This window comes from Plectrocnemia conspersa, unplaced genomic scaffold, assembly GCF_051122295.1.
Source record: "Plectrocnemia conspersa isolate PC_06_02 unplaced genomic scaffold, ASM5112229v1 ptg000006l, whole genome shotgun sequence".
Taxonomy (NCBI): Eukaryota; Metazoa; Arthropoda; class Insecta; order Trichoptera; family Polycentropodidae; genus Plectrocnemia; species Plectrocnemia conspersa.
The window spans coordinates 527,721-554,737 of NW_028277170.1; the positions used below are offsets into that span (position 1 = coordinate 527,721).

General features: G+C 28.5%; 1 protein-coding gene across 3 annotated transcripts; it reads right to left on the reverse strand.

Moving 5' to 3' along the window:
* Positions 1-419: 419 nt before the first annotated feature.
* LOC148233983 (receptor protein serine/threonine kinase babo-like) lies at positions 420-23,319 on the reverse strand. 3 transcript variants are annotated; one of them, XM_088188040.1, is made up of 9 exons: positions 23,092-23,319; positions 7,808-7,913; positions 4,822-4,940; positions 3,225-3,470; positions 2,422-2,652; positions 2,165-2,353; positions 1,851-2,023; positions 1,490-1,729; positions 420-737 (listed from the first exon to the last, which is right to left on the reverse strand). In XM_088188040.1, the coding sequence occupies exons 1-9, from the start codon at positions 23,150-23,152 to the stop codon at positions 615-617; spliced, it is 1,488 nt and encodes a 495-aa protein (XP_088044166.1). In that variant the 5' UTR covers positions 23,153-23,319; the 3' UTR covers positions 420-614. The 3 variants fall into 3 exon arrangements, with proteins under 3 accessions (XP_088044166.1, XP_088044165.1, XP_088044164.1); XM_088188039.1 differs by lacking the exon at positions 4,822-4,940 and adding an exon at positions 7,487-7,623 and having other exon boundaries at positions 23,092-23,312; XM_088188038.1 differs by having other exon boundaries at positions 4,789-4,940; positions 23,092-23,297.
* Between the last annotated feature and the right edge of the window lie 3,698 nt (positions 23,320-27,017).

Sequence of the window (27,017 nt, forward strand, 5' to 3'; positions counted from 1 at the left end):
TTTCATCCATCAATCAACAACAGATAAATTTTAAAACAGTATCATGTGATTACAAGGTTTACGAAATAGGTATTGATATATAAAATATACACATTTATTTTTATACACTTCATGTATTATGTTATAAAACATAATACATGAAGTGGATTGCTAAACAGTTAAAAAGTCTGGAGATTTTGTCGTGACTCGCCATAAAGGTATCCACTCCACAGACAAAACAAGTATCCTCAGACCAGGGAAGCACATATGTGTGAAGATCTTACTGTAGTTATGTAAACATTTGTTTTTATTATTTATTATGAAGGGAGATGCATTACTTTTCAAAGCAATTATGTGAAAATATGTAGGAGTTTTTACTACACATTTTAGTTCTAGCTAATTGGGCGATCACAAAGAGTTCTCCGTTCTAAAAGGTGTACTTTTTTGGTATATTTTCACATTACATTTATTTAATTTATTTTATAAATAATATACAAATTTTGCTTATAACTATACAATTCATAATTAAAGTGTTTCTGAGATTGTATCAAATTCAAACATATCACATTATAATTTATATAAACGAATTTGTAGCTTTCGCGTACACTTGCCGCAGACGATCGGTCAATTCTTAATTATTTCGTATGTTCTTCCACTACCACATTGGCCAGAGTCTTCTTGATCCTGAGCGCTGTCAGCCTAGCTGCTGGATTGCTGTACCAGCATTCTTTCATAACTTTGTACATGATATGTAGTATCTGAAAACAAACATAAAGCAGTTAGTTATCTTATTTTCAAAATGAAAGCTTAATATATGTAAAAATTAATCTGGAAGTTTATTTCAAAATTACTGTAAAATAAACCGGGTATAGACCCTATGCTCTCCTCTAGTTAGATAGAAGTTTACTTTCACTGACCAACTTCATACCGTTGTGAAATATATTTTCTAAAGTTTTTTTAATGGGATTTTTCAATAGATCAGTTTTGATATGTAAGCATTTAATTAAATTAATAAAAATAAATTTTCTAGTAATTTTTGATATTCAAATTGATAAAATAATAATAATTAATAAATTAATAATAAATGATTAATAAATAATAAAATAATAATAATTAATAAATTAATAATAAATAATAAAATAATAATAATTAATAAATTACTAATATAACTTAGAAAATAATTTATATTAAACTTGTAGGTTGATAGGTTTTCAAATAACTATTACATCTTATCGTGGGACGATAATTGGTCAGAATGTTATTTTCATTAACGGGTTGTTTTTAATTTGATGAATATTGGTAGCTTTTCAAATACACATTCAATACATATTTTAGAGAAGTATAGAAATCCATTAAAAAAAAAGGTTTTTATTATTAAGATGTTATCTGATCTACTTAGCCCAAGAAAATTTTATGCTTTCATTTTTTTACACTCTGGATTTACAGCAGGATTATTTTATGAATCACACGTGTGTCTTCATGTTTTAATATTCAAATAGTATGTGCTTACAGGATTGGTCTGCCAGCGGTTTGGTAAAATGGGCCTTCGTTGCTCTACGCACACTACTCGTCTCATGTCTTCTACCGACGGATCTGGTGACACGCAGTCGTAATAAGGTGCTTGATACTCGTCGTATATCCCGCCTATGCTACACCTCCTGGTCATCTCCCAGTAGACCAGGCCAAGAGAGTAGACATCGGATCTTTTGAACGGGTCGATCTGTCTACTCTCCATTGTATCTTCGAGCACCTGAAGTACATAAGAAATAAATCAGCTATGAGATCTTTTAATCTACAGAAATATTTTTTATTTGAGTTAGATCTGATATATAATACTATTATTTTTGTTAAGGCTTAAAAATGTATCATACCTCTGGTGCCATGTATCTCTTGGTACCCACTCGATTCGTCGATGGAATGTCTACTGTATCTAGTGTTGTATCATGCCTCACCGCTAATCCTAAGTCGCCAATTACGCATGTCAGATTCGATTTGACCAAAATGTTTTTAGACTTCAAATCCCTGTGAGCAATTGCTGGTTTACCTACAATGTATAATATGTGTTAAAGTTTGAAGAATTAATAGTGAAATCGCGAGTTTGAAGAATTAATATTAAGATCGCCAGCTAACCACGCAAGACAGCAACGACAAATTAGATAAAATAGCTAGATAGCAAAAGTTATACCGGTAGAGTCACGCGAAAGACCCTTGGTGCCAACGATGTCCATGTGCAGGTGGGCCAATCCCGTGGCTATGGACAGAGTCATTTTGATCAATGTCTGAGGATCTATGGTTCGTATACCCAGAAAGTCAAACAGTGATCCATTTTCGTGGTAATCGGTAATGAGCCATAATTGAGTCCAGGTGCCATTGTCTGAAATTTTAATAAAATAGATATTATATATTTAAAATATTGCTTAGACGTTGTTTCAGCAAAGTTACCCTTATTGTCAGCGGCTATGAAGCCAAGGATGTTCTCGTGTCTCAGCATAGTAGTTTGATAGATTTCAGCCTCCCTAAACCAAGAGCACTCCTCTCTAGACGAAAATATCTTGACAGCGACATTCTCTCCTCTCCATTTTCCTCGCCATACTTCTCCAAAGCGCCCTTTGCCTATGATGTCCAAAAGTTGGATCTGTCTAGCAATAGATCTTTGAACCAATAGTGGCAAGCCTGAAATTAAAATTTTTATGTTAAATTGATGCCGTTAAAAACATCCAATAATAATTAAATAGACGTAGTATTTATATATATATAAATATAAAGAAGCAGATCATATGACTTTGTATTAAACATACCAGTATATTTAAGGTTGGGATTTGTTTTGTGATAAGCGAATCAATCGAGGAGTTCGAGGGAACTGCGTGCCTTGTGTAATCACTACCTATTGCACAGTAACCTCAATCGTGCTTTTCAAATAATGCAAATGCCTCACTTTTAATATAAAGTGATAAATATAATATAAATTAAAAATAATATTTTTTATTTAATTGTATTGCAATATATGATATAACGATGCAACGATAACTAATTTTTTTTTAATATTTCGAAATCTTTCCATCTTCTTCCATTGATGAGTAAGCAAGCTTAACTAAACTTAAAAGTAAATGTAAAACATTACGCGTTTTTACAAGCCTCGATAAAAGTATTAGCGTTTAATAAAGGTTTTATATCGCAGTTTAAAACAGAATATAAAACTTTTTTTTCAGATTTATGTTAACTTACGTGTGTCAAAAATTAGTTACCTGATCCTGATCCAGAAGTGGTCAGCTCCATCATGTCTTTCAAAGTTGTGATCCCAATGATGGCATGCGCTGGTTCACATAGGGAATCTTCCCCTGGGAATAACGACCTGTTGGCCTTGGTGGCATTTCTGATTCTTCTCAAATATACCCAGCCAACTAAGAAGAAGGTCACAAGCAGCACCACTAAGATGACCATCGTTAGCATGAACCAATTGTGCTCCAAGATCTTTCGGTTCTCGCTCTGAGCTAAAATCAGTACAAAGCAGGAGATTATCTACGGGTATCCAAAAAGAGAGTTGTTTCAGCATACATTAATTATTTACTTCAAAACAGCACAAACGGATGCAAGAGTACGATTATAGACATACTGTAAGCAGGCGAGTTATAAACGAAACTACGATAAACATTCCATAGGCGTGCTTAAAATTGATTCTATTGTTAGATGCCGATAGTTAATATTTTCTGTAGCACAATGAAATTAATAAAACATCAAGTCATGGCAAAAGCATGCAGTTTATAAAATAATAATATACAAGCAAAAATAGCGTTTTTTATGAGGCACGTAACAATTTTCAGATACAATTAGTATTTTAAAAATATAGCTACAAGCAAATATAAATTAGGGCAATTTATTATGCATGATTTTTATAACGTATCAACAAAGAATGAGAGTTCTTATTTTTATTGTCAATGAAATATATAATTTATTTATGATACACAAAAAGTTTATCAACTGCATAAAAATAATGATTTATTAAGTTATATTATTACTATATATAGATCTACTATCTATTTATTATTATTACATTTATGTTGACATCTATGAGAAAAAATATATATTAAAATAATATTTAAATAGTTCTAGCCTAGTTTAAAACCATTATTAATTAATAATTGTATTATTCGTGACTAACTTCATGCATTAAATACGTAGTTTTTTATTATCATTTTGTAAATTATTGATATAAAAATAGGGAGTGTTTGATGTATTCCATAATATAAGTCGAAATTTATTTACTATTATTATAATACACAACTTCTAGTTATTTAAATATAAAAGTTCTTTTGCATGCATTATTTTACTGCTATTGGAGTTGGAAAAATATTTACCTTTACTAAAATATAAAATTATGCTATGATAATATCCTTCCATTAATATACTATTTACACTTTAGTTGGATTGTAGATTAATTTTACATTTGGTGTTGTATTATATATAGTAAAAATAGATAAATATATTCAAGTTATATATAATAATAATAGTATTATTGGTCGTCGAACGACGACGGTACGTAGTAGACGCGTATTCGTTTATCAATACATGATATATATTATACACTTTTATTCATGTTCTCATCTAATTTATCTGTAATACGTACCTTTTCGATACACTAGACGTATAATTAAATCTATACTGAACATATCCCGATATATTGGACAAACAAGAAGCATGTTTATAAATATTTTAATTTTTTTTTAAAATGTATCTGACGAGATGATTCCCAAGACGTACACGTTGTTAATGAATTCCCCCAGTTGCAGTTGAGCATAATTTTTTGCATACCTTCGAGTGAGAAAGGTTTGATATAATAATTACAGTAGTCTTGGTCGTTACAGCACCTAAGCACAGTGACGGGTTTCTCCAATCTCTCTCTGCACCAAATTGGGTCGCCTTTGATGGTTTCGATCGGTAATATCATTTTTTTGTCATAGCATCTATACATTCACACATAATTAGAAAAAAATAATGTTACTAAATATTAAACACAACCAAATTTCGATTAAATCACACATAACACACAAAGCCGTCGCCGAAAAAAGCAAACAGCTAGTTCTTTATACATTCGAAAGCGTTATTGGTCGGAGATGATTCGATACTCGATAGAGTCTACTGAAATTAAATTTCATGTCGCTGAAAGTAAACAAACAGCTAGTTCTTGATGCATTCCAATGCGTTATTGATTTATTCACTTTTTGATCGGAGATGGTTATATATCACAATATTTTTATATACGGTCAAACTGCGATTAAATCACGCGTCGCATACAAAGCCGTTGCTAAAATCCGCAAAATATTAGTTCTTGATGCATTCCAAAACGTAATTACGTATTCAAATTTAGGTCGTATATGGTTCAATATCACAATGTTTCGAGACGCGACACTAATTTTGTACCCACCTTCAAAACTTTTTTGCAATAATTCATTTTTTAGACGAAAATTCAAACTTTTTAGTGAAAATTTTTTAAAACTTTTTGCTTTATATTTAAAAAATTATAGTTAAAAATTGAAAATTTTAACTGTTTTCTCAAACTTTTTATTTGAAAATGTGAACTTTCAAAACTTTTTTCAACTTTTTGAAGCATATATTAAAAGTTAAAAAAATTTCATCTGTTATTAAAAAAAAATAATTCAAATTTAAAAAAAAAACGTTGGAATCGTTTCATTTAGAAACAACTCCACAGCCTGTATTATTTTAATTATACTCAGGGCTGCGAAATCGGAGTCGGAGTCGAATTCGTAAAAATTAATATTATTTTTTTAATAAATATTTTTCATGTATAAAAAAAATAATTTTAAATTTTGTTTTTTTTTAAATTGTTAAAAAAAAAGTTGGATTTTGTAAATTTTGGTACGATACCACAATTAGGGTTCTCAGTTATTTGTAGTTATCAACTATTCAAATATTGAATAAAAAAAATTAATATCGGTTTTTACTGATATTGATTTATTTAGTCAATTAATGTAAAAAAACTATCAATTTTCAGTAAAATATTATTTAATTAAACACTAATTATTATTTGATAATAATTATTTTAATTTTTCAATAATTTTATAATTGAAGTTTTTGAATTTTATAAAATGTGCATATACATAATGCTGTGAGGGCGTCAAAAGGAAAATTTTAAATTTATTATCACCTACTTTTTGTTCAGAGACGTCATTTCAGCTTTTTTAAATCATCAGAATTAAAATCAGCTGTGATTGAAATAATTGAGCAAAGTTGATGAAACATTTAAAAACTTAATTTTATCAAATATATTGTATTTACAATAGCTAAAATTGTTTTTTTAACTAATTTAATGTACTTAAAGATTGGCGTTTGTTTTGTGCGTATTTGCATATAAATTAAATAAATATAAATAAATTGACCGCAATCGAATAATTAAACTGATAAAAATAAGACCTTTGCGTATTGAAACGACAAATACAAAAACGTAATACGAACTTGCGATGCACTTATGTTTTTAAGATAAGCGTTAAACGATAATAAAGGATTCAATGTTTTGTTTGGTTCAACGGATGAATTCTGCGAATTGCGGTCATAGTAGATACGGTCGATAAACATTCTATTCACAAATGCTTTTTGTGTTGAGAAGAAGCGTCTTATTGTCTCGCATTTTGAATCAAAATAAAAGCGCATAGAGACCATGGATTTTGGGGCGGCACACGATGACTACATGTGTTGCTTAAATAAACGAAGATTTTTCCAAATTTCATATAAACAATATTTTACGAATATTAAAATAATTGAGAATTGGATCTTAATCACAACCTAGCTTTTTTAAAGATTTGAAAAGGAAGTTACGATTTTTTTAAACATATATTATTTTAAAACAATATGACTGGCTATCGAATTTAACCAATATATTTATACAAAAGACCCCCCAATAACACGGTAATTGGGGATGAGCTATTTGGGTGCCCGTTACTTTATGTGTGAGCGAGCTAAAGGGAGGATATATCACCACACGCACAACACAATATTTTCTAGTCTCCCAATTACACGCACCCAAATAGCACGTTCACAATTTACTATGGGGTCTACTGTATATGAAAAAAATATTGTATTTTAAAATCAAATTCAAAATTCTTTTGCATTTTTTAATTTAATGTCTACTATAATAAACTGCATTTTAAATGATTTAAATAAGATCAGTGTTGCTAATAAACTTTGTAGAGATATTTGCAACGTAAATTATTAAGAAAAGTGTTAGAACTACGATTAACAAGTCCGACTAAAAGCTTAGATATACGAGTGTAACGAAAGCTCTTTCCTAGATAGACAAATATAAATATACGTATATTGTTATGTTTTGAAAGAATCGATAGTACGGAAATTCTAATTCTTCTTTGATTATATTCAGATTTTTCACAACGGCTCTGTATCGATTAGTTTTAGTTATTTCAGGTTACAAACGACACTCAAAAACGACGATTTATTACGATGTGTCCATTGCGCAAGCGCACGAATACAAAAATACCTAGTTCCGATAGAAGATTTGGCGGATCTGTAAGCGGTCGAACATTACAGAAATTACCATGGTGGCAACAGGCGATTCTTTTCTTGCGACACAATAAAGACCACTCGGGCGGAAAAATTGCGTTCCGATCCAAACAGCTTATTTTACATACACAGTAAAAACATACTATAAATTTACAAAACTATAATATATAACGCATCAAGAACTTTCGCCTAAACAATGACTATTGCATGAAACAATTCTTGATAGATTCCACGGCTTAGAAAGTTCTTGATTCACAAAGTATATAGTTACAAGGTATTTCAAATTTGATATGATTACCTATAGGAATAATTTGAAATTCCGTCGACTAATGAAGTCGATGTAAAGCAGTAGCCGTCAGTTACGCATGTTTTATTCGGACAGATATCGCAGTGGCACAGAAGACCTTGAAAAATAAAAACAAATAATAATAAAAATGAAAAGTAATATCTAGTGTGTTGAACTGTTGAAAAATATTTGTGTATTATTTTTTTATCATTAATTTAATAACATTTTTTAATCAGCGATCAAACATTTTCACTATCGTCGAGATTGCATTGCATCAAATGATAATGTGTTATCAAGCATTAACTCTGAACATTTTCATGTGCTAGTGTAATTTTTTTACCTCTCATTAACTTAGAATATTCCAAAAATATAAAACTGCATAAAAGATACAGCAAATAAAAAAATATATCTATTCTATTGCTATTTTAAGATTAATTCGCCCAATTACTACCATGTTGTTTGCTAAAAGTAAATATTAAATCATCAGTAAAATGTTTAACTTGAAGAAAATATGTTTTTATAAATGCTCCAGAAAATAATAATATGTGGCATTCATCATAAGTAAACGGATGTAAATTATTCACAAATAAGTACTTATACAATTATGCGAATTTATACGACTTAAAGCATATTTTTATCTGTGTACATCATAAAGCAACGGTTTCTGAACGAGCCGGCGAAGATAATAAAACTTATGCAAGTAACACTGTTACATAGCAGTTGCTTCCGGCATTTACGAGGTGTGATAAAAAAAATTACGACAATTTAAATTTTTATCAAAAAAAAATTCACTATATCTGCATATTCTTTATGGATAATACACTATTTAGTATAATCATAATCTCACACGAAAATTTTCCCTTATTCGCAAAACCTTTTCAGAACCAAAAAAAAGCTCGCAATGACACCATATCTGTTGAATACGGTATCTACGGCATCACGACGGTGTCGTTTTTGGCCAAAAATCGCAGTATGAATTGGTGAGTTATTATGGTGAAAAATACAAATAGTGAAATATTTTATTTTTTATTACAAATCTGACCATAATAACATGGCAGATTTACCTAATGCACCATGATTGCAGTTATACAATTGAACTAAAAAAACCGGTATGTTATACACATTTATTATTTATTTATTTATTAAAATTATAACCATCGTGACCTGACAGGTAAACCTAATGCGTCACGATAGTCAAAAAAATAAATATATCATAATACATATAAATATATAGTATGCATACATACAATTTCATATACGTATAATTACACACACACTCAAAGCATATAAGTAAAAGCATAAAAAACAAGATAAAATAACAGACACAAATCACCTCAACAGGTGTGCATTGTCCCATACGAACTGAACCAAAACTCCATATGTGCAAGAGAAAATGTCAATATTTCTATGGACAGAATTGAGCAGATGAATAGCATTAGCCAGAGAAGTCTTTACAGGCAAGAATAGTGGACGCGACCGAGAACTATAACCACCTTCAGGAGCCCACATTTGAAGCTGCTCGAGCACTGAAGGATTGTCTACGATGCCCTTGAGCAATTTCCAGAAGTGTTTAATTACATAAACACTTCTGCGAGTATCCCAGGGCTCCTAAAATAAAAACACTGGGAAACAAGAACGGATAATACCCGTATTCCTTCAAGTATAAATATCGAAGAAATTTACGTTGTACTTTTTCCAGCTTCAATTCATTACATTGATTCATTACGCCTGGGATCCAAATGATGGAGCTAGTTTATAGTATGCTGCGGACTAGAGTATCATAAAGAGTGCGCAATACTAAAGTATTCCTGAAGTAGCGCGCATTTTTCAAGATAAAACCGAGCATTTTTAAGGATTTGCTATGAGTATCTGCAATGTGCTGGCTAAATTTCCAACGTTCTTCGAAAGTCACTCCTAAATCCTTAGTTGAAGAAAACCTTTCCAGAAAATATCCGCCTAGATGGTATGAACATTTGGCCGGCGTTAACGACCTTGAAAATGAAATTGTGTGACATTTCTTTACACTGTAAGGCAATTGGTTATAGCAAGCCCATTTCCATATAGAGTTGAGATCCTCCTGTAGGTCGAGGGAATCAGAAATCGAATGCATTTTCTTGTAAATTTTCAAGTCATCTGCATATAATAAAAAATCTGAATACTCTATTGCTGTTTCTATGTCATTAATGAACAATAAAAACAACAATGGATCCAAATTGGATCCTTGAGGTACTCCAGTAGGGGTCTTATATCGTTCTGAAAAAGAGTTATTATACTTGACGAATTGATATCTATTGCTCAAGTAATTTGAGAATAGATTTATAAAATCTTCAGAAAACCCGAAATTAGATAACTTTTTTACAAGTAAAGCATGGTTAACTTTATCAAATGCTTTTTCAAAATCTGTGTATACGACGTCCACTTGTACACCAGAGTCCAATGATTTTGAAACATAGTTAGACAAAACCATTAGATTAGTGACAGTGGATCGAGATTTACGGAAACCATGTTGTTGGTCGAGAAGCATACACCTGCAATGATTAAAAATGTATTTATGCAAAACAATTTCAAATAATTTTGCAGGTGATGAGATCAAAGCTATTGGCCTGTAATTGTCAATCTGCGATTTGGGACCCTTTTAATGAATCGGAGTGACTTTTGAACATTTCCACAATTCTGGAAAACAAGAGGATCTCAAAATTAAATTAAATATGAATTTTAGAGGATGTAAAATACCAGACTTGCATCCATGCAGAATGTAGTCTGGAATAAAATCTAGTCCCGAGGTAAAAATGGACTTTAGTCTGCTAAATCCATATTCCATATCAACCAAACTAAAGGTTTTGATTGATAACAAAGATGACCATGAACGATGAGTCTCATCGTAATTAGAATTAACATCTAAATGTGACCCATCATTATGGTATACGGTTTGAAAATACCTAGCAAATCCATCTGCAATCTCTTCAGAACCTTCAAAATTGATGTTGTTCCAACTCATCGATGACAGTAAGGATTGGCCATCGCGTTTTGAGTTGCCGAATTTCCAAAATTTTTTCGGATCTAAAATTATCGACTTTTCACAGTCTCCAATATAGTTCCGATGGCAATCGCAAATCATCAATTTTGCACGCGATCGCAGAGTACGAAAAATATGATAACAAACATAAAAAATATGAGCAAATTAAAATAATTGTAACATTTGTAGAACATAATAATATGCTTTTATTATGCGTTTGTGTTAATAAAATATCATTATATGTGTTTCTATAACTTTTATAGATAGTATATTTATCTATGTTATGTTTTAAGCATTTCGTTTCAATAGCTTCAGCGATAAAATTAAGAAGGGAAGTCTGTTTTATAAATAGGACGCTAAGAGAAAGAGCTACTACGTATGTCTCATTGGTTGACTTTAAAACGAGCCAGATATAGCAATAATGTGTTATTGAAACACTGTTCTCAAACTTCATTACTCTAATATAAAGCACTTATATGCAGTAATAAATTAAATGAATTAATAAATAATTCAATCTGTTTATTACACATGATTAGTTTAAATATATTATACGTAACTGACTGTATTTTTTTATAATATGTATAATAATACAATTATTATTAATATTAAACTGATCTACAGTTTATTTTGTTAAATATCAGTATTTGCATAAACGATACTATTAATATAAACATCTTACATAGAATCTGAAAGTCTGCCAATCATTTGACCATGATTAATCAATAAGATGAAAGCCTATATATAGCATGATTATACTTTACGGACTGATGAACAGAACTAACGACAGTAATATTATTTATCTTTTTCCTGTTACTCAGTTCCTGTCTTAATTCACAAATTACTCCATTTCCTGTTAACTTCACAGTATTTTTTAAAAGCATATCCTCTTCTATTAAATGCTTTTATTTTTGTTATATTTAATAAAGACGGAATAGCGTAATCTCAGATTAGTAGCAGCGGCATTAGAATTTGTATTTATAAAAAATGCGCTATTATTAAAATGACACGATGATTATAAATTATAGATATCACGATTCCCAGATTTTATGTATGGTGGTTAATATTTACTTGTAGGTATTTAATTATATCTGATTGACTTACTCATTTGGAACAGATTAACTCCGCTGTAACACATTGAAAGACAACGAATAAGGGGTAAGATTATATGCTTTCAACATTATTTTTTAATTACAATTTTCTATATTTAAAATATTATTTTAATAATTATCCGTGTAATGTCAACATTATAATACTGCAGTAAGTTAGTTAAGAGTTAAATTATTTAATTTATTCATAAATTATTTTCATATTATATTACGTTCATATTTATATAAACATTTATATAAATACAATAAATACATTTCACTAGCTGTCGGTCTCATACTGTCGTGAGGTACCGCAGCTAGTGATTGTACGATTACCGGACCCTCAACTTTTTTGATTATAGTTCTGATGTTAAAATTATGTATGTTAATTATTGAATAGTATAAATTGGATGAAAAGGTGCACTACACTGCATACTTTTATTGTTATTTACTGGTTGGTTTAGTTTTATCATATAATGATTGCTCAAGCAACTACTTATTATAAAATTAAAATTACATGTGCTCGTTCGATAGATATGCGGTTGATTTTACGTACTATGTGAACAACTACTTCACCATTTTTAAACTATTGGACAATGGAAATAGTACAATCTGTGGACAAACTACGTAATATTTTCAAGTCTTAAATTGGTTAGCATAGATTCGCAACATAGTTAAATATATTATAAATCAAAATATTTTTTTTATAATATTTACTAGTTAATTTCTTGACAAAGCTAAATAATAATAATAAATATGAAACTAAAAATATTTTATTCTTCCTGACTGATCTGAATTATATGTCATTGATTGTGTTGTAGTGCATTTTCTGTGAGTTATATACCCACTATCTTAAAATCATGTTTTTTAATGTATCTACATCAAAAGATTATTTAAATGTATTACACATTTTCAGTAATAATAGATACGTGATAAAAAATAGAAATTAAACATCTGGTATCTGAGAATAATTACAAATAATTAGGACATTTTTCGCACCATGCAAAATATTTCTAAGAGAATTGATCAGACATATTTTATTTAACCAATTTATTTATATTAAAGTTAGATTATTTTTAAATTGGGTAGCATAATTGGTATGGGAAGCTGGGAGCTCCCACTGCGAGACATAAAGCCCGAAAGGCCGGAGAAATAGACAGATTCAAATGAATGAACCGCAACCGCATGAACATTTGATGACAGGTGACCATAAACACGAGCACGAGTAACGGCTGAAGTTTTAGTGCGCATGCGCGACAAATTCAATTCATGGCGCATGACAGCTAACAGCCAGACCGCCCGAGCTTCAGTCGGCTTTAGCCGCTCTCTCGGTATTCATAATTACGTAAATTAAAAAAATTAATGAATGATTAAAATATTTAATTATTAGAGTCGTTTTACAATCCAAGGCATGCGCCGCATCTACCGCATGTATGGACAGCACGCCACTGGTGAATATGTACAAAAATATGGTAAAAATCATTTCATCTCATACACCTAAATAAAAAAATCGCATGTGGGCTTAAAATTTCTACGCCATTGATATGATCCTTGAACTCAAGTCTTTCAGGTATTAACCACCGATTTATATCAGTAGTCTATCGTGCTGATAATAATATGGAAATATGATATAAGCGTTATCGTGCTAAAATAATAAAAAGGCACAACAATGAACTGATAATGACACAGTCGGGATATGGTCATTGTCAAAGTACACGATCAACTATATTCCCATTGAAAAATTAATATAAAGCAAGAACTTTTGCATAAAAACGTAAACACAATATAAGCATAATATTTTAATTCAGTTTACGGTTTAATTTTGTATTTATTAGATTTATTATAAATAAATATAAAATCATGATAAATGTATTATAAACATACACATTTGTTTCTATAAAGTACAACAATATTTTCGCATAGTTTATAACGCCCGACTTGAATTGTATTTCAATACATTTTATCGTTAATTTATAATACGTTAATGTACTTACAAATACCACAATAGTATCTAAATGATATTGACGCTTATAATAAATACATATGTGTATTACTAAAGTCAGTTATGGTTCACAAGTCGCTTAAGCTCGATAACCTATCTCATTTGCTTCTCATCTGTTTATTTACGTTCGACGGACACACTTGATAGGATGTTATCGAAAATATTCATTGTATTGTATGAAAAAAAGTTCTCGATTTTTTTCCCATTACTTATGCAAAGTCTAGTCGAAGTAGTTCGTATCTTAGTGTATGTATTATTTTTAATACGAATTTTTGGTTGTTCGATTGTCGAGCGATTTCGTCACTACAGATAAACCTACTAACTAAACGAAGATAACGCGATATAACGCACTAAAAACACGCACGTTAAAATGTAATATAAATCTGACGCGTTGTATACGAAAAATAATAATTAAATTATTTATTCCCATCACAATACTTAAATGGCTAAATCATACAGTAACAGAAATTATCGGTTAGCTTCCGTAACATGTTTTTTTAAAACATAATAATATGTTGCATGACTTAAATGTATTTATATAACGTAAGCAATTTATCATGAAAAATATGTTTTTATATGTATTTTTAGAACATTGCATAAAAAAATATTTATACACCATGACTGAAACCCTTAACTTCCAATTCAATAAATTATTCATAAAGTAGAAAATGAAAATGTTATATATACTTTTATGACGCGTTAAAAATAAAGGCAGTTTTGAATTTAAGATAAATTTATCTAAACACCAAAATATGTCATAAAACTAACCATATAGTATACATGATCATTATCTTTTATTAAAAAATATAGATTACTGATAACATAAAACAGTAAAAACGATTATTTTGTAAATACGCTATTAGCTAAAAAACAGATGTAAATAAATTCGTATCGCAGTCTTGTACTGGTCTCTAAATTTAAAGCCAATCTATTATTGATTTACTTACTGTCAAAAATGTGAGCGAAGTAATTCAGATAAAATCGAGGGATGATAAAAAAAAAACAAAAAACACAAACTGTTAAAATGTGAAAAGTTCATCAATTAATTAAATCAAGTAATGAAGTTTGAAATATATAATTTCTGTGACGGTATCACACATAATCGCTGCGTCAAAACAGAAAAATAGAAAAAAAAAATCAGAGTTGTCTTTGAAGGCAAAAGAGTAATTTTTATGCATATCCGCGCGGATGTCAATTAACAGTATTCATAATCTCTTTATGTTATAAATTATTTAATAAATTTAATCAATTTATAATTTAGTCTAGTACATTATAATGTAGATAGAAATGTTTTTAATAATAGGCATTTATCATATTAATGAAGTTTTGTTGAGGCAATTTTACTCACTAAAGAGCTTTTCAACATAATGGTTTTATTTGCTGAGCTTTCAAAGATTAAGTTATCTTCTCGACTGTGTTATGTCTATTGCATACAACATACATTTATTAAAATAAAGTTATAATAAGGCAAAATTATACAGATTTTTTTTAATCAAAATAAGCCGAAAGTTGATTATATTAATATGTGTTTGTAAAAAATTTCAACGTGATGTATTATTTAATTTGTTTACGTGTTATTTAAAACAAAACAGTAGCTAAATTGGTAACAATGAGAAATCTTAGATGAAATTCTATATTTGGAGCATTAATTTAGCACATTGAGTATGCGGCTGTTTTTATGGAAAATGCTAAGAGCATTATGAGCAAAAAATATGCAACATATAACATATGTGACCGATAAAACATGTTGCAGTTATTTTTGGGACTATAAATAATGACTTATACTCAAATATTGTATTTATATGCAACTTCCAGGTTGAATATAATTATTTATTTTATAAATATATGTATAGTATAAAAAACATTGAAGTGAATTATAGTATAATATTTTCTTACGACAACTGCATATCTACATTTTTAATTTCAAAATTTTCGTATACATTGCATACATGGATATATCAATACTAATCGCATATTTTGTGAAAATAATCAATTGTTATAATCTAAAACAATAGATAAGATTATTGCTTAAAACTCGATAGAACGCTAAATGAATAACACATGATATCGATTCACACAAAAAGCCAAAATACTCATCGGGCAATATATATTTTAATTATTTTTTCGTAGATTTTACACGTGACGTGCGGTATACTTAAAGATCGATTGCATGAAGAAAGGGTAGGGTCTGTACCTTGCTTTTGAATAACTATTACGTCAGCTTGCTTCTACGCAGATGGAAAGTATATATGTACAAGCAATTTAAAATGTCTTAAAAGTATTTATTAGCTACAATTCTGCTGCAAATTAACTAATCCTGGGATATGAATTAATTTTGGTTTTCATTATTCTTCTTTAGTACCGACATAAAATAATAGGGTTATGTGTCTAAATTATATCTAATAAAAAAATAAGGCAAAAAGTAACTTGGAATCCCATTGATTTATAGCGATTTAGTTTTTCGTTTTTAGTTATTAATTCCTTAATAATAAATAATTAATAATGTAACTAGAATTGACACAGTATTAAATTATATTTACTCTCAGTTTTTAATAATAAATATGTCGATATTACTATTACTCATTATCGCTCATTTCAAAATGAAAGATAACGTTTTTTAGGCATACTGCACGTATTATATTGCATGTACATATGTTTACAATAATAATAAGCATCTTTAAAAAGGTCAATAGATTTAAGGCACAATAAACATGTTTATCGTTTATTTTCTATTGCATTTAAAGAAGCTGAGTTTCTATAATAACATTATTATAGCTATTTTCCTTATGACGTAAAGCAGTGATTTTGCTTTAATTGATTTTTCTAATGTAAACAACTTTCTAGTTCTATGAATTTAAATAATCGAACTTTATATAAAATATTTTAACAACATAACAGTTCAAGAGCTTCCACAAAAGTTAGGTGTTAGTAGTCCAGCAGTTCTAGACTTGCAAATGGGTGCCGCACGAACTAAAAAACAATTGAAACTACGCAGTTAAAATTACATAATCATAAAGATCATTAGTTTACATTGATACTTCAAAAAGTGCATCATAGAAATCGAAAGTTTTTTCATAAAAATATTTCGTGAATTTTTTTTTTGTTTCATCTAAATAAATATTTATGTTAACTTTACTCAGAAAATAAATCTGCTTATCGGAAAAAATCAAATGTTTAATAATGCTAATGATAAGCAATTTAAAATATGGAAAAATATTAGAAAAATTAAAAAAAATAGTGCGAGAAAAAGATTATTAAAATATTAATGGAGATTTAAACATTTCCATAAAAATTGAAACATTTTATCTTAATTGGAACATTTCTATCAAATCAAATACACATTAACCTTGATGATATAAGCACTATTTTTTCGCCAAATTAAATTATAAGAATACATGAAATATATAAACAAATTAAAAAATAACTTAGCGCTTAAACTGCAACGCAAACTTATTTATTACTCCTATTTTAGTAAAATTATTCAGTAAATGTCTGAAAAAGGAAATATTCCACGATTGCAAAAAATACCTCCTTTATACAAAACTGATGATGAGATGATCATTAAGAAAATCTGTTTTTTCAAAAAAATTTTAATCAATTTTAGCCAATAAAATAAATTCATTTATTAAAAAATGTAAATCTTTTATCACATTAAAAATATGGATTTAGATACAAATCCAGTACAAAATATTTTTGATTTAATTAATGAAATACAACTAAACTTAAGCGATACAAATAAAACTTTCGCATTATTTATAGACTTAAAAAAAGCTTTTGACGCATATTATTAGATGAATTAGAACATATTGGAATAGTAAGATCAACACTATTTTATTAAAAAGCTATTTAAATTATTACTTAGACAACAAGTAGTTGTAATAAATAGATCATAAAGCGAATGATAGGTGGTAAATTAATCTATACATAAATGATTTAACCTAATGTAAACTTAATTGAATATTAATTGATACAGTGCTAATATATAACTCTAAACCATACAAAGATATGCAAAGAACCACATTATGTAATAGAAATATAACCACATTATGTAATAAAAATATAACCAAAGTCAAAAAATTTATACAGCTTTTAAAATATATTATCGTATAAAGCTTAGATTTAACATTTGTAACATATACATATATTTTGCATTTGGAGATTTGATAAAAATAATGCCATCAAAATTGTTAAATTTGTCTTTAGATGCTCACGGAAAAAACTAAAATTTTGCTTATAACTGCTCTACCAAAATATGAACTTATAACGGTACCTAAAAAATGATACAGAAAAAATCGATTGTAAATTCTAAATTTTAATTAAAGAAACTGCAACATCATTTTCTGTGTTTGGCACAAATTCTTAAAAATATATTGCATTTAAAACCTTTAATGATTTACCAAAATAAATTAGGAATAATGGTAAAGAACTTAAAAAATACTTTTTTAATTAATTCATGCACATTTAATTAAATAAAATTAAGTCAATAAATAATACATATATCATATCATTATATAATTGTTATTTTCGTTTTCCTTTTACTATGCTTCTAATTTTTCATATTTGTTATTTTAAAATTTATTAATAAATATTTAAAGTATACTTATTATATCATTCTAAATACATACGTATTATATTTATAATTTTAATGTATCAAATTGTATCCACAGAATTTCTTACTCATACGAAATTACATAAATAAATTATTAAAAAATAAATTAATATCGTTACAAATGCAAAAAAATATTATGTCAAGAATTGCGATAAATCTCTAATTGAATACTCCGATAAACTAAAAAGTAAATACCGCAAAATAAATAAAAATAATTTAAACCCGTTATTAAAAGTAAATTAAAAATTATTGTACTAATTAAAAAAATAGACTTACGTTTACAATGTCCCTGTTTTTTTACTTTTTAAAAAAAAAAATTAAAGCCGTGTACCTGGCGTAAAACAATAGACACTATATAAACATCGGTGTCGTTGACAACCAATAAACAAATATTTTACTGAAAAAAACAATATACGCGATAAAAATTGGTCCGTTTAAAATCTCTAAATTTTTATAAAAAACAGGGCTTTTTTTGTCATGTAACGCGGTGGATCGGCGTTCCGGCACCATTTTTACGGTATATTTACTGTTTCAATTGTTATTGAATACACCTGCATAACGATTTACTGTATTTTTACGTAAATATGATAAAAAAAAGAAAGAAAATTATGTTTATTTCTCAACCGCCGGTCCCACTAAAAAACTTTAAAACAATAACAGAAAATATGGAAATATTGGTGCAAGTTGATGATTCTGAAGCATCTTGAGCTGATCTTGAGGAGCAAGATTGATTGGATTGCTGCTCATTATGTCTTAATTTTTATGGGATGACAGAATATTATTTAAAAAAAAATTAGTTTCGGTAGCATAAGACGACGCTGCTGTGATTTTAAGATGTAAAAATGGAGTGAAAAATTCATGACACAGATCAGTTAGTGATGTTAAAATAAAGAAAATTTCAAGAATCAATTGATTTATTAATTAAATTTACGTTTCATACTACGTGTCGCAGAAAAGGAATAGAGTTGCATTTATGTGCAGAATCACTAGGCTTTTAAATACTGAAAATTGGAAGAGTTTTTGTTCGGTTTCGAAATAATTTTGAATCTCTTATGCGCCATTTTGAAGAAGCGATGAATGATCATACAATAGATAAAAATGATAAGCATACTTATGATGGCTTAAAGAAAAATATAACATAAGCAGCCTTTTTATTGGATGTGAAGCTGTATAAAAAAATAAAAACACTAGTGTAAATTTTTGAAGAAAGAAAACAGAATTTTGGACTGGGACGTCATTTCAGCTTTTTCCTGAAATGAAAAATTGGCCAGTAAGTGATTTTTTAATATTTCAATTTAATTAAGATTCGTAGTATTTCATGCATTTTTATGGTCAATTTCAATGGGGGGGGGGGATGCCAATACCATACCCCCCCCCCAATGAGGTTCCTGTTTAGAATCCAAATAAAAAGCATAATAAGTGAGAAGCTAATGAAGCATATTTAAACCGAATTTTGACCAATAGGAGGGCGCAAAAAACAATTATCACTCCTCAGAAGTCAAAAATCCACGTCAAAAGCAATAAAATCGTGTCGGCGCCGTTGCAGTGGGAACGCTCGTTACCGAGCGTTCCCACTGCAACGGCGCCGACACGATTTTATTGCTTTTGACGTGAATTTTTGACTTCTGAGAAGTGATAATTGTTTTTGCGCCCCCCTATTGATCAAAATTCGATTTGAATACACTTTGATCAATTCTCTTATATCATAAGTCTGTAGTAATATCGGTAAGGATAGCTATCATATTTTTAAAACATGCAGTCTGTACTTTTTCTTCCGCTTTCCCCTGCGAGTTGAATTGGCTTCGTTTGTATTTTAGAGTTGATCTAATAAAAATTCTAAAATTGTGATTTGCTTTAGAACTATCATTAGGTCCAGTTGGCTTTGGTTAAATCGTGTAGGTTAGGTTTGGGTTTGAACAGCTAATTTACGTTTCGCAACTGGCAAATTAAGTTTCAGAGACATTTTAGAACGGCATGTAATTTCACTAGCGCTTATAAGTTAAATTATATTTTCGCTAATAGAAATATATCTACTGGTGAAAATGTTTTTGGACTTCACTAGTGAAAATATGACTGCACCGAAAAATACACATTCACTGTAACATTTATACATTGCACATAAATAATAATTTAATTATAAGTTTTAGAACTTTCATTATGCAAAATTGGGTTTGGTTAATTCGCTTAGGTTAGATTTGGGTTTGAACAGCAAATTTACGTTTCGCAATTGAGTTTCAGGCATTTTAGAACAACATATAATTTCACTAGCACCTAACAGTTAAACTATATTTTCGCTAGTAGAAATACTGGTTAAAATGTTTTTTGACTTCATTAGTGAAAATATAGATTCACTAAAAAATACAACCATTTATACATCGTATTTAAATATATAATAATTAGCATGTAAATGTATATGTAAATGCACTTGCCAAATAAAATATATATCAACTGGTGAAAATGTATTCCAATATGATTTCATTGAAATGGCATATTTAAAAAAATATATTCGAGACTGTTTTTTTGTAGATTTTTTTGAGGGGTTACCCGAGAATTTCTGGTTTGGAATCAGAGGGGGGGGGGGCATAAATTTGCAAGTCAGTGATCGTTTTTTTTTAATATTTGCTCTCATTAATATTTATAGTATTTCATTAAATTACATGATTTTTTCTGATCGAATTCAAGGAGAGCAAGTGCCTCCATTTGTCCACCCCAAATGACGTCCCTGATTACATCCTATTACAAATGTGCTGCAGCTGCTACATTTCAAACTGCAATTATTTTTCAAAAAAATTCGAAAGCATTTTATTCCACGTTTAAAGATTAAATTAAAAAAAGGATGCTAGATATAAAATAATGTTAAGTTTGACCTTTGGGCTCGCGTACTTGATTAAAATTATTTGCCTGAAGATATTGATGTTTAGTTGACATTTGGAGGGACGGAATTTAAAAACATGTCAATCAAACTACCATAAACGAAAGAGAAATGATTCGTGGATTTCACAAATATATTCTCGAAAAGACATCCTGAAAAAATATTGCGTTTGCTAATTCTATTCCCATTTTTTCAAGTAAACATAAATGCGGGTTTTTGCAAATAAATCTAAATATTACGCCAAAAAGTGTTTCGTTAAAGACCAATACAGTTTCGGTACTTTTGTTCATTAAACTCGTTGGACCACATTTGCCACTTCGATCCTTCAAAATACGTTGATCTGTGCTTTCTCAGATTTCATTCGGACATAGACACCAACACTGATGATGATTTGTCAGACGAGAATTGGACAAAATTTTGGAAATCATTATAAACTTTTATTAAAATATATGATGTTTTACAATTTTATTTTATATTTGACATGTCTAAAGTAAGGAAAAAATATGATAAATTATGTTTATTTTTTATGCGTTTCGTGGCATAGGAAAAGCTGCTTTAAATTTTATTTTAATGAAAATTGAATATATTTTTCTTTAGTAAAAGCTTGATTAGATGTGAGTTTCGGCACCTTTTTTGTTTAAAAAGCTGTATACATTGCTTTTGCAAAATCAAAATAAATAAAAATATATTGAGAATAATATAGGTAATATTATTGCGCTTAAACGGGGAGTTTTTTGTCGAGAACGCGTCTCATTTTCAAAATGCAATACAACAAAATATTTGTTAAAATTCGCGCGGTACCCAAGGCAGTTGCCTCACTCGTTTTACCCTATCGGTGGGCCTGCCTATCAGCCATGTTGGCTTCATTGTCATAAGACTGCTGTCGGTATTTTCTGAAGTCAATTTCAAGCTCAGTAGTAAGTTTGTTAAAAACTAAATCTGCCATGCTTTTCCTTGACTGATATTTTAGTCAAAGAAAAGTTCAAATCCATCATTTGGTAAACAATCTTCAGATGCTTAACTTTATTTGCCATTAATTTTCATACTGATATGAGCATACAAAATAGATAGAATAGATAGACCAAGATAATTGCCGTTATTTAAAGATACAAATTGTGAATTTTGAAGCCCTAGACTTTAGCTTTGTTAGCCATTAGGAAAATCCGGCCCTGGCGTTACAAACCGAATAAAAAAGTTTGCTCTGGCTTCTTTTACGCAGCATAAACGATCCATTACGTGATCGTATTTTAACGTGCGGCTAAAAATAATTTATTTACAACAATGGTTATTCAAAAATGAACCCCATAAGAATTACACAGTCCAGGCGAAACCATTAAAGCTGAGAGTTTTTGTTAATAAATCAAAGTGAATTGAAAAGGTACAATTCTCTTGCACGATAAAAAACATCCACACGTTGCACGATTGATCCTTTCTGACGATACTTTTCACTAACACTTGTTTGAGCATTTAATGATTATATCAAATCTAGATCTTAGCGACTTAATAAAAATTATTCTCTTAAATTTTATTCTGCAGTATTACAATCTCCATTAAACTTTAATATAATATAACAATAAATAGTCGATAGATCGCACACTTTTCACTGTAGCACTAATGGGTGATTTTAAATAATCGAATACGCACAAAACAGTTTGGGAACTAGCGGCGGCTATTTCAAAAATAGCCAGAACGCCCGACATCTTTGTACTCACCGAGGGCAATGTTCGGCAAGCAGAGGGCCACTAGGGCTGAGAAGGCCCCCAGGGCCCCCATCGTTTTGCGGGCTTATAAGTTCTTGTTCTCTGATCGCATGCTGTATGTTTAGAAACAGTAACGGGCCAAGAATGCGACCGGCGGCGCCCAATAGCGCGCGTTTAATGACGCGATTGGATGGAGACGCTAGAGACGTTCTTGTTACAAACGCTCGTTGATTAACGAGTAGCGTCAGCGCTTCTCAAATAACGGTTTGCGGCCGGGTATAGATTTTCATAAAATATAATAATTATTTTAGCTTCTACTCTAATCGTTTTATAAAGTTTGATGTAAAAAGTTTTCGTGGACCATTACAGTTAATTTATAATATTTTAAAGTTTTTTCAGAAAATAATGGAATAAGTTCAGGGATAAAAACACCGCGTAAAAATATTACACAGCTTTTACAGTTTTACAGAAAATAAGTAGTAATGAGAAAAATCAATGTAATTTTTTCTGCTGTTTTATTTATTTTATTAATTTATTTAACTAATATAGCTAAATTTTATACAAAATAAATTTTAGCTCAATAAATATAATATAAATATTAATATAAAATAAAAAAACTTTGTATTATAATTTATTTCTTAATGTACGAAGGTGTTTCTTTATTTTATTTAAGAAGCCCGCAACAGTTTTATTTTTGCGGATTGTCCTAGAAATATTATTATAGAAATTCACACATCCGTACTTAATTCCCCTGGCCGTACTCGTTTTCTTATACCTAACTATCATTAAATTGTCTCTATTTCTAGTATTGAATCGATATACATATTTTCTTATTAAATACTTATTAAAATACTCTGGTAACATATTATTTTTTAACCATTCCAATCTATCAATCATACTTATACAACTAATAAATATATTTTTATTTAAAACTACTCTCTTTGCCCTATTTTGCAATTTATGCAAAATAATTTTATCTATTTTATTAAACATCATATATTGTTGCACAATTATTAAAATGGGGCAATATAATACTATTGTTAATATTTTTTTGTGTTTATATTTAACATATTTTTCATTCTGGATAACATTAGTATATTTCTATTATTTTTTTAATAAATAATTACAATGATCCTTCAAATTTATTTTTTATATACAATTACTCCTAACAATTTTATATTATTAACTATTTATATAATATTATTTAACATATTTTTATAGTTAATAGACTTATATATAAATACTAAAACATTTTTAAACATTTAACTATTCCAATCTATCACTCATACAACTGTTAAATCTATTTTTATTTAAAACTACTCTCTTTGCCCTATTTGCAATTTTTGCAAAATCAATATAACTAATTTATTAAACATGTATAATATTGTATTGTTATTATATTTTCTGGCTAAATACTTTGCTCGCTTATCTAACAGTAAATAAATCTGTTTCTTCAGAATCATTGATTGATTCGCATTCAATTTCGGAATTACAAATAATAAGAGCATTTTAAATAGAAGATTTTTTCACTGCACTGTTTCAAATCATAACATTTGAAATTAAACTCAAATTTTAATATGCTTTAGTTTTAAAAACAATGCTGGTTAATGCAATCTTAAATTTAATAACAAAGATTTGGGAATATATTATATGATTTTAAGAACAGGCGTTATATATTTAGCATATTTTTAGTCGGCATAAGCACATCATTTGAAAATTTTCAAATGTGATGCAAAGATTTGTAATCAGATATTCAACTGAAAATAAATTTTTATCGTGTATCTTTACTAGACTTTTATACAATCTATATTTCCAGAGAAAAATATCATTAGCTTTATTTATATTTTTTTGTATTAGTATGATTTAATAATTTATTTTAACACTTTTCTATTATTAAATTTGTTTTTTTATTTTACATATTATTCGTTTCTTAAATCAATATAATATTTTTTGTTATGTCAATTTATTTAGTACTATTTAATTTATTTGTGTTATTTTATATAGTAATCTTTTACAAAAATTTAAATTAAAAAAAAATGTTATATGATTATATTGTTTTTTTTTATTATTTATTCAGTTATATATGCAAATATATAACTATCTGGGGTACTTTAAAACAGTGAAAGATCGACCGCCGTACATGTACGGCGATGCTCTTCAAAGGGTTAAGAGCCAAGATCTTGAAGTTTAGTCTTGTATAAAAAATACGATTGTACTTTAGGCGATTTAAAGTCAAAATGTTAATAATTTTTATATTTACAAATTTAAACGAGAAACGCTATGTATATAATATAATTATAAGTTAATCATAAATTTTTGTACGATTCATTATTTTGAATAAAAATCTTTTTTGATATACGTATAATAAATTAGAGTTCAATATTTCAGTATATTTAATTAAATTAACTATTATTATATCCATTTTTGCATTAATATTAAGTATAGTTATATTTTAAAATAATGAGAAAGTCCTATGTTTTTATAGTGTTTTCGGCTTTTATAATGAAAAAATGTTTTTTTAATTATCATAGAAATGATATGATTATTAATAATAACCAATGGCTATGTAAAAGAACATTACTGTAGATAAAGTTATTATAAATAGCTACATTATCACATGTCAAGGTCATTTAGAGATCATCTGTTTCAATATAAAATAACTATTTTTATTTCTTTAGGTTAAAAATTACAGTGAAAAATTTAATATTTTCTAAATAAATCCTTTAAGCTCGAAAAGCAATTTTTTTATATTATGATAAAGTAATTTTTTGCTCATCCTTAATAATATTAGTAGTAGAGAAAAACAAGTATAAACATCTTAAGAAGATATTAAATTATGTTGTCTTGATTTCAACACATCTCAATTAACATAACCTTTGTTCTGAAATAATTTGTCATAAGATTTCGACAGAACATGATAATATTGATCTAAAAGTCGCAGAAAAGTAATCAATAAATCTTTCATGATAAACTTTAAACCTGGAAACTAAGAGATTTTCTCAAAATCCTACAATAACAACTTGTAAAACAAAAACATTACTTGAATTTAAGAGCAAATTTTGAATCTATCAAGATATCATATCTTAACCATGCATTAAAAATGAGTCATGTATATTATGTATTTAAATATTTTTTTGATAATACAGAGTATTAACTTTAGTTGTAATGACTTTCGAAAAAGATTATAAAGACTCTTTTCTACTGTTTTGTAACTGCGTTACAATTAACTACCGCTTTAACGATTCACATCAGATAAATAAACATTGCTATTACGAAATACAATATCTCGAGTGTGTAACACACACTTATGTTTTTGATTATCTTTTTTCGGCGCTCTTTATCTTGATTTTTAATATTCTTTCTTCTTCTTCTTCTCACAAGTCTTCTACTCACAAGTCATTGAATAGCTGATATGAAATGCATGGACACGTAGATAAGCCTAGTGATAAACGCTGCAGGGTTATCAAGGGTCAATTATAAGAAAACGCATTTAATAAACAAAGAAGCAAAAAATATATATTATTGAACCGTTTATGGAAAACATTATTTCTATGATTTCATCCATCGAATTTTATTTATTATAATACAGTCTTCAGTGTTTTTAGATAATGTAGTGTGTGGGGAAGGGAATTGCATATTCTATTCTTTAATGATTATAATATTCTTTATTAAATAAGACATTGCTTTCTACCGAAAACAATATTTAAAAAATAAATTAATGCTGCATATGTATTACATATTTTTCTATAAATAAAGGATCTAAATTTTGGACTTAAAAATAACTCGATACCAATTTTTATCATAGAGACTCCCCACATTTGTATGCCATATGCTCAAAATCAGCTTTAATGTTGCCTAGTATATTAAAAACTTATTACTCATCGATAGAAGTGATTTTTGATCTACAATTTTACTACAAGTTGTATTCTTTTATTGAA